This window comes from Trichosurus vulpecula, chromosome 2 (genome assembly GCF_011100635.1).
Source record: "Trichosurus vulpecula isolate mTriVul1 chromosome 2, mTriVul1.pri, whole genome shotgun sequence".
Classification (NCBI taxonomy): Eukaryota; Metazoa; Chordata; class Mammalia; order Diprotodontia; family Phalangeridae; genus Trichosurus; species Trichosurus vulpecula.
In genome coordinates, this window is record NC_050574.1 from 359,180,798 (window position 1) to 359,189,632 (window position 8,835).

Genomic DNA, 8,835 nt, shown 5'->3' on the forward strand with positions numbered 1-8,835 from the left:
CCAAGAAAGCAGCAAGGTTAAGTGCCCCGAGGTCCTAGAACTAGAGGATACAATAGTCAATCTTGAGAATAGTACAGTTAGTATGACAATTTAAATTGGATATATGTAGACTTAGGACGTCATTAGAAAATAACTGATATTATAATAAAAACATAATTAAGTGGTGTAAAGGGATGATTCTGGGAGAATAGGTAAGGAGAAGGTAGAAAAGGGTAAATTACGTCACATGAAGAGGCACAAAAACTTACTATAGTAGAGGGAAATAAGGGAAGGAGAAAAGCAGTATTTGAGTTTTACTCTCATCAGATTTGGTTCAAGGAATGAATAACACACACTGATAAGTATAGAAATCAAATTTATCCCAAAGGCAGTGGGAGGAGACATGGGAAAGAAGAAGGGAACAGTTAGAAGGGAAGGAAACACATTTGAAACAGTGGGATATAAATGGGGTAAAGGTAAAAGGCTGGAGTGGAATATATTGTACTTCAGCCAAAGTAAAAAAAAAAAAAAGGAGGGGTACCAATCCTACTCTAAGACAAAGGAAAAATGAAGATAGACTGAATTAAAAGAGACAAGGAGGAACACTATATCCTACTAAAAGGTAGGGAGCAATATCATTACTCAAAATTTATGCACCAAGTGGTATAGCATGGAAATCTTTAGAGGAGAAGTTAAGGGAGTTACATGAAGAAATAGACAGCAAAACTATACTAGTGGGGGACCATAACCTCCCCCTCTCTGAACTTGATAAATATAACCTCAAAATAAACAAGAAGGACGTTAAGGAGTTGAAAATAAATAGAAAACTTAGACAGGATAGACCTCTGGAGAAAACTGAATGGGGAAAAAAAGGACTTTTCCTTTTTGTTCAGTAGTACATGGCTTGTACTCAAAAACAGACCATGTAGGAGAGCATAAAAACCTCACAATCCAGTGAAGTAAGGCAGAAGGAGTCAATGCACCCTTTTCAGATCATGATGAAATAAAAAAAATTGTATTAATAAAGGACCACTGAAAGGTAAACAAAAAAAATTGGAAACTAAATAATTTAATCCTAAAGAATGAGTGCACCAAAGAACAAATCATAGAAACAATTAATAACTTAATTCAGGAGAATTACAGCAATGAAACAACATAGCAAAACTTATGAGATGCAAAAAAGTAGTTCTGAAGGGAAATTTTATGTATCTAAATGCTTAATTGAATAAAATATATTAAAAGGAGATCAATAATTTGGGCATACAACTGAAAAATCTGGAAAAAAGAACAGATGGAAAATCCCCAAATAAATTCCAAGTTAGAAATAACGAAAATCAAAGGAGAGATTAAGAAAATTGAAATCAAGAAAACTATAGAACTAATAAATAAAACTGAAAGTTGGTTTTGTTAAAAAAAACAAACAGGAAAATCAATAAACATTTGACCAATTTGATTAAAAAGAGAAAGAAGAAAATGAAATTTCCAGTATCAAAATGAAAAAGGTGAATTAGCTTCCAATGAAGAGGAAATTAAAACAATATTTAGGAATTATTTTGCCCAATTGTCCTATAAATTTGACAACCTGAGAAAAATGGATAAATGTTTACAAAAAAAAAAAATGCCGGGTTAATAAAAGAGGAACCAAAATACCTAAATAACCCAATCCCAGGAAAAGAAATTGAGCAAGCCATCAAAGAACTGTCTAGGAAAAAATCTCCAGGGCCAGATGGTTTTACATGTGAATTCTGTCAAACATTTAAAGAACAAATATTTCCCATACTTTATATAGTATTTGGGAAAATAACAAAAGAAGGCATCCTAAAAGTTCTTTTTGTGACACAAATATTGTACTGATACCTAAACCAGGAAGATTCAGAACAGAGAAAGAAAATTATAGACCAATTTCTGTGATGAATATTGATTCAAATACATATATATGTATATATATATATATGTATATATATGTATATATATATATATATATATATATATATATACACATACATATATATATATATATATATGTATATATATGTGCAAAAAGACTGCAGCAACTTATCATGAGAATAATACAATATGACCAGGCAGGATTTATTCCAGAAATGCAAGGGTGGGGGAAGCCCCGTTTCTCCCTTTCCCCTGGCTGGCTGCGCGGAGCCCGCACGATGCCCGGAGTCACGGTGAAGGACGTGAACCAGCAGGAGTTCGTCCGGGCCCTGGCCGCCTTTCTGAAAAAGTCAGGGAAGCTGAAAGTCCCCAAATGGGTGGACACGGTCAAGTTGGCCAAACATAAGGAGCTGGCGCCCTACGACGAGAACTGGTTCTACACCCGGGCTGCCTCCACGGCCTGGCACCTTTACCTCCGAGGCGGGGCCGGCGTAGGATCCATGACCAAGATCTACGGGGGGTGCCAGCGCAACGGGGTCATGCCCAGTCACTTCAGCAGGGGCTCCAAGAGCGTGGCCCGGAGGGTCCTGCAAGCCTTGGAAGGCCTCAAGATGGTGGAAAAGGACCAGGATGGGGGCCTGAAGCTGACACCTCAGGGACAGAGAGACCTGGACAGAATTGCCGGACAGGTGGCAGCTGCCAACAAGAAACATTAAGACAAACTAGACCAGATTCATTAATAAATTGCCTTGTTCTTAAAAAAAAATGCAAGGGTGCTTGAATATTAGGAAAACTATGAGCATAATTGATCATATCAACAACAAAACTAGCAGAACCCATATGATTATATCAATATTTACACAGAAAGCTTTTGTAAAATACAACATCCATTCTTATTAAAAAGAGTAGAAAGGGGGACAGAGCCAAGACAGGGGCTGTAAAGCAGGGATTCTCATATTCTCTCCCCTGGGTCCTTCCAAACACCTGTAAAAATGCCTCTGAACAAATTCTAGATCAGCAGAACCAATGAAATAGAAGGGGAAAGCAGGTCTCCAGCCTGGATGGTCACTGGGAAGGGTCTATCACATGGTGCCAGGAAAGCAGCACAGCACAGTTTGGGCTGAGCTGGGACCAATCAGATCTGGAGCCAGGTAGAACAGGTGGTAAGGTCCTGAATCATTGAACTGAGTCTGGCTTCTGAACCCACAAACACCAAAGACAATAGAGCAGGTGAGTGGAAAAACTGCTGGATCGGAGTGAGAGGAGTGTGCTGTCAGCCCCAGTCCTTGGTGTGGCCAAGGTGGTGTAGCACTGTGGCTGCTTCCAGTGCTCCAGCTTGCAAAATCAGGCCCAAACTATGAGATGAATGAAGAGGCAGATCAGAGAGGGAGTGAAGAGCCTGCTTTGCCCTGATTGGATCTGGGTCACAGTCCTGGTTGGCAGTTCTTGGGGAAGGAAAAGAACTGGTGTGGCAAAGCTTGCTGGGTAGAAATAGCTCTGAAAACAGCAGCACAAGCCCTCTAAAGCTTGGGACAAAGTACTCTCTACTCTACAAGCAGTCATAATCTGACAAAAAAAGCTCAAGGGTCAAGTATTTGGCTAAGAACACAAACAGGCAGTGAAAATACACTCAAATTCAGAATCAGACCTTAGAATCTTTTTTTGGTAACAAAGAAGATCCAAAGATGCACTCAGAAGAAGTCAACAAAGTCAAATAGCCTACATAAAAAGCCTCCAAGAAAGATATGTGTTGGGCTCAGGCCATGGAAGAGCTCAAAAAGGACTTGGAAAAGCAAGTAAGAGAAGCAGAGAAAAGATTGAGAAGAGAAATGAGAGTGATGCAAGAAAACCATGAAAAACAAGTCAAAAGCTTGCTAAAGGAGACCACAAAAATACTGAAAAAACTACACTTTAAAGAATAGACTAACCCAAGTGTCAAAAGAGCTCCAAAAAGCCAACGAGGAGAAGAAAACCTAGAAAGGCAGAATTACCCAAATGAAAAAGGAGGTCCAAAAGACCACTGAAGAAAATACCACCTTAAAATTAGATTGGAGCAAGCGGAAGCTAATGATTTTATGAGAAATAAAGATATCATAAAACAGAATCAAAGGAATGAAAAAAATAGAAGACAATGTGAAATATCTCATTGGAGAAACCACTGACCTGCAGAAGAGATCCAAGAGAGAAAATTTAAAAAATTATTTTACTACCTGAAAGCCATGATGAAAAAAAGAGCCTAGACATCATATTTCAAGAAACTATCGAGCAAAACTGCTTTAATATTCTGGAGCCACAGGGTAAAATAGAAATTGAAAGAATCCACGGATCACCTCTTGAAAAGATCCTAAAAAGAAAACTCCTAGGAATAGTTTTGCAAAATTCCAGAGTTTCCAGGCAAGGAGAAAATACTGCAAGAAGCCAGAAAGAAACAATTTGAATACTGTGGAAATACTATCAGATTAACACAAGATCTAGCAGCTTCTATATTAAGGAATCAAAGGGCTTGGGATATGATATTCCAGAGGTCAAAGGAGCTAGGATTAAAACCAAGAATCACCTACCCAGCGTGCGCCTTGGTAAATATGGATTTTCAATAAAATAGAGGACTTTCAAGCTTTCTCAATGAAAAGACCAGAGATGAATACAAAAATTGACTTTCAAATACTAGAATCAAGAGAAGCATGAAAAGGTGAACAAGAAAGAGAATGAGGAGGGAATAACATACACACTCAATTGTGTATCTTACCCCACAGGAAAGCAAGGGGAAGGGAATAAAAAGGGATGATGATAGAAGGGAGGGCAGATAGAGGGAGGAGGCAATCCAAACAAAACACATTTGCAAAGGGACATGGTAAAGGGAGAAAATTGAATAAAGGGGGACAGGATAAGATGGAAGGAAATATAGTTAGCCTTTCACAACATGATTGTTGTGGAAGTGTTTTGCATAATGATACTTGTGTCATCTATGTTGAATTGCTTGCCTTCCTAGGGAGAGTGGGTGGGAAGGGAATAGGGGAGAGAATTTGGAACCCAAAGTTTTAATAGCAGATACTTAAAAATTATTTTTTGATGCATTTGGGAAACTAGATATATATGGAATGGGACATAGAAATCTATCCTGCCCTACAAGAAAGTAAGGGGAAAGGGGATCTGGGGGGGGCATGGGGTGAAAGAGGGGACAGCTGACTGGAGAAAGAGGCAATCAGAATATAAGCCATCTTGGAATGTGGGGGAGCACAGAAATGGGGAGAAAATTTGTAATTCATAATCTTGCGGAAATCAATTTTGAAAACTAAAATATTAAATGAAATGTATATAAAAAAAAGAATTGACAAAGAATTCTTTCTCACTAAATTAAAAAATATATTTATTTTATTCTGAACTTAAGAAATAAAAAAAGCATTTGCATAACACAGTAGAATAGGGGAAAAAAGATGATTGTATATGAAACTGCAAATTTATTATGTACAACTTGCTGTTCCTTTTAAATATATAATACTTATGTAAAAAAAAGTTGTGGTATATGAATGTAATGAAATACTCTTGTGCTATAGGAAATGAGGAACAGATGGACTTTAGTATAACCTGGAAAGACTCATATGAACTGATGCTGACTGAGGGGAGAAGAACCAAGAGATCATTATCCACAATTATAGTCACATGGTCTCTATAAAGACTAACTTTGATAGAGTTTACTCCTCTCATCAAGACAAGGTTCAAAGACAGCTCCAAAAGACTCATGATGGAAAAAGCTATCCACATCCAGGGAAGTCTGAATTATGGAGTCTGAATGCAGACTGAGGCTATTTGTTCTCTTTTTTTTCTTTCTTTGTATTTTGGTTTCTCCTCTCTCATGATTCATTCCATTGGTTTTAATTCCTCTTTACACCTTGACTATTATGTGAATAAGTTTAATGTGAAGGTCATGTAGAGCCTACATTGGGTTACATGCCATCTTGGTGGGGATGGGGGACGGGTAGGAGAAGAAGGAGGGAGAGATTTTGGAAACCCAAAACCTGCGTAACTGAATGTTATAAACTAAAAATTAAAAACAAATGCTCTTCAATACATCAATGCATAACTCAATAGAAATTAAATGTAGAGAAGTAATAGGATAGTGACTTTTCCTGGGATCCCACTGGAAACATGAGAACATTATATTATTGATTACAAAAAAATAATAGCAACAGCAAAACTATTGTCCCCAATTTAACATACATAATATTGATTCATACATATTTATGGGAAAAAAAAAAACCTTTGAAACTGGTATCACTATACTCAAAGTATAATCTCTAAACAACACAATGAAAAACTTTGAAAATATAGGAAAAGGGGAAGGAAATAAGCATTTATTAGGAACTTATTATATATCAGGGGTCACTCACAAAAATCTTATGAGGTAATACTATTATTATCTCCGTTTTGTAATTGAGGAGATTGAGGCAGATGGAAATTAAAATGACTTGCTTAGTGATAATATAACTAGGATCAGATTTTAACTCAAGCCTTCCTGACTTCAGGTCCAGTTTTTTATCCACTGATTCATATAGATGCTAGGAAAATATCAAGATCAAGTGGGGAAAAAATAGGTAATGTTCAATGGTTTTGACTTATTTGCAATTTTGGTTGTCTTAAAGAAGTTTATAATGAGTTTACATTAAAGGAATTTATATTTCAATGCTATAATTTAAATACGGAAAGTTATTTTCCCAAGAAGTTATAAAATATAATGACTTGTCCTCAGATTATTTTTATATTATCACAACAACAAAAAAAAGATATAACAGTGATGAAGATGATCACGATTGTGCAAATGAGAATACGAATAATAAAAATCATCCACAAGTTTTACTTCAATGCCTCATCTTGGTATGAATCTTGAACTAAGGCAAATCAATCTTGGGTAAGTTCTATCCCACTGCAAAAGGCTTCAAGTTGAGGACCACTAATGAACCCCTCATCTCTCACTGGGGATGAGCCAGGCTCAGATCAGAAAGCCTCATTATCAGAAAAGTGCCACTGAGTGACACCATTATCATAGGCACTAATGAAGATTTTGAACTAAGTATGGTGGATTTGTTTTCTGCCTCAGTACTCATATAAAGAAATTTATGAATCCTTGAATAACTGGAGTGATAATCAACACCATAATCAGAACAACTCACATTTCTACAATATTTAACATTATCAAAAATGCATTCTACACTGAGGTTGATGTGGCATATGATATTGTTCATTTTCTTTAAGAATAGGTCTGTGGGCCCTACATGTGTAATGAGGCTCCACATACACCGAGGGCAGCTATCATGTATGTTTGGCTTGAAAGGAGCCAAAATAGAGATATCTAGCCTCTTCCACCTCCACAGCCTACTTCTCCAAAGGAGCCTTTCATTCTTGCCAGAGGGAGAAACAAGAAGTTTCTTCCTAGAATGGGTGACCCTCAGGGGCACGACCATCCTGTGACACAGGGTGGTCCATTTCCTAGAATGGGTGGATGGTACGAGGTGGAATTTCCTAGAAAGTAACCCCTACTCAATCTTTGGTCTGAGTGGGGGCAGGGGGGGACCTGGCTTAGTCATCAGAATAGCTGCACCATATACCAGGGTGTGGGGCTATTTGGTAACTGGGGGGCGCCTCCAAAAATAAACCCATACCTTACCCTAACAACTGATCCTTGCACATGGTGCTGTTATAGAGAGAATATACAGAATGCTGAATCATAAGGAAAGGGGAGGTCAGGAGACTAGCCTTGGGTAACACCCAGAATTATGCCTTAAGCTGTTTCAAGCAATTTCAGGGTATAGGGCAGAGACAAAGACAAAAATATAAAGGGGATTCATGGTGGGCTTAATGGTGGGCTTCAATTTAGGTGCAACAGTAGTTTATACATGAAACGATAAGCAGGCAGATATAGTTAGAGCATGAACGTGGCACAAAATACATTCAAATGAACATAAGAGCAAAATGAAAACACATATTTTTAAACATGTAATAATTCATATGTAGAGGATTAAAAATGAAATTAAATGGAAGGGACTTTTTACATAAGCAACCTCTAGCATTATTTCCTAGACACACACACACACGTATATATGCACACATATACATATACATGTGCATGTGTATGTGTGTATGTGTATGTATATATCTATATATCTATATCTATTCATGTACATCTATCTATATTTGTATCTATATCTATCTATCTATCTATGTATCTATCTATTTTTATACTTTTATACAGGTTTAATGGGAACATCATAACTTAGCCTAGTGAATGCTTTAATAAGCTTAATTTTCTTGTCACTGACTGATCTCTCTGCTCCCACGCCAGAGCTAGTACTTAAGTTGTGAGTCCCTTGAATGATGTAGGTAGCATTATCTTCGTCATATGTTAGGCTTTCATGCCTAACATTCCTTTGGTGTTCTCCAAAGTAAATGGGTGGATAGGTGGCACAGCAGATAGAGTGCCAGTTCTAAAGTCAGAATCAGGAAGACTGGACTTCAAATTTGACTTTTGATGCTTACGGTGTTACCCTTGTGAGAAATATGCTCACTCTAAACAAAGAATAATACTCATTGTGAAGCTGGGAAAGCTCTCATTTTATTTTAGCCCATTATTTTGCATTTGTACTGAATGGGTACCTCCTGAATGGAGAGTATGCTTGCTCTCTATAGGCTAGGTGTAACATCCTGAACTGCCCACTTCTTGCCCCCCCTCATACAGCTCATTAAGAATACCTACATGCGATAGGGCGGAGCCAAGATGGCAGCTGGTAAGCAGGGACTGGAGTGAGCTCTGTACCGAGCCCCTCCAAAAACCTATAAAAAATGGCTCTGAACTAATTCTAGAATGGCAGAACCCACAGAACAGCAGAGGGAAGCAGGGCTCCAGCCCAGGACAGGCTGGATGGTCTCTGGGTGAGGTCTATCCCACACGGAGCTGGGAGCTGGGAGCTGTGAATG

At 37.9% G+C, this 8,835-nt stretch overlaps 1 protein-coding gene across 1 annotated transcript; it reads left to right on the plus strand.

Moving 5' to 3' along the window:
* Nucleotides 1-2,099: 2,099 nt before the first annotated feature.
* LOC118839133 (40S ribosomal protein S19-like) lies at nt 2,100-2,622 on the plus strand. The gene has a single exon (XM_036746576.1). The coding sequence runs from the start codon at nt 2,145-2,147 to the stop codon at nt 2,580-2,582; it is 438 nt and encodes a 145-aa protein (XP_036602471.1). The 5' UTR covers nt 2,100-2,144; the 3' UTR covers nt 2,583-2,622.
* Nucleotides 2,623-8,835: the final 6,213 nt, after the last annotated feature.

Coding starts and splice junctions, on each gene's coding strand:
- LOC118839133 (XM_036746576.1), top strand. CDS start 2,145: ATGCCCGGAGTCACGGTGAAGGACGTGAACCAGCAGGAGTTCGTCCGG.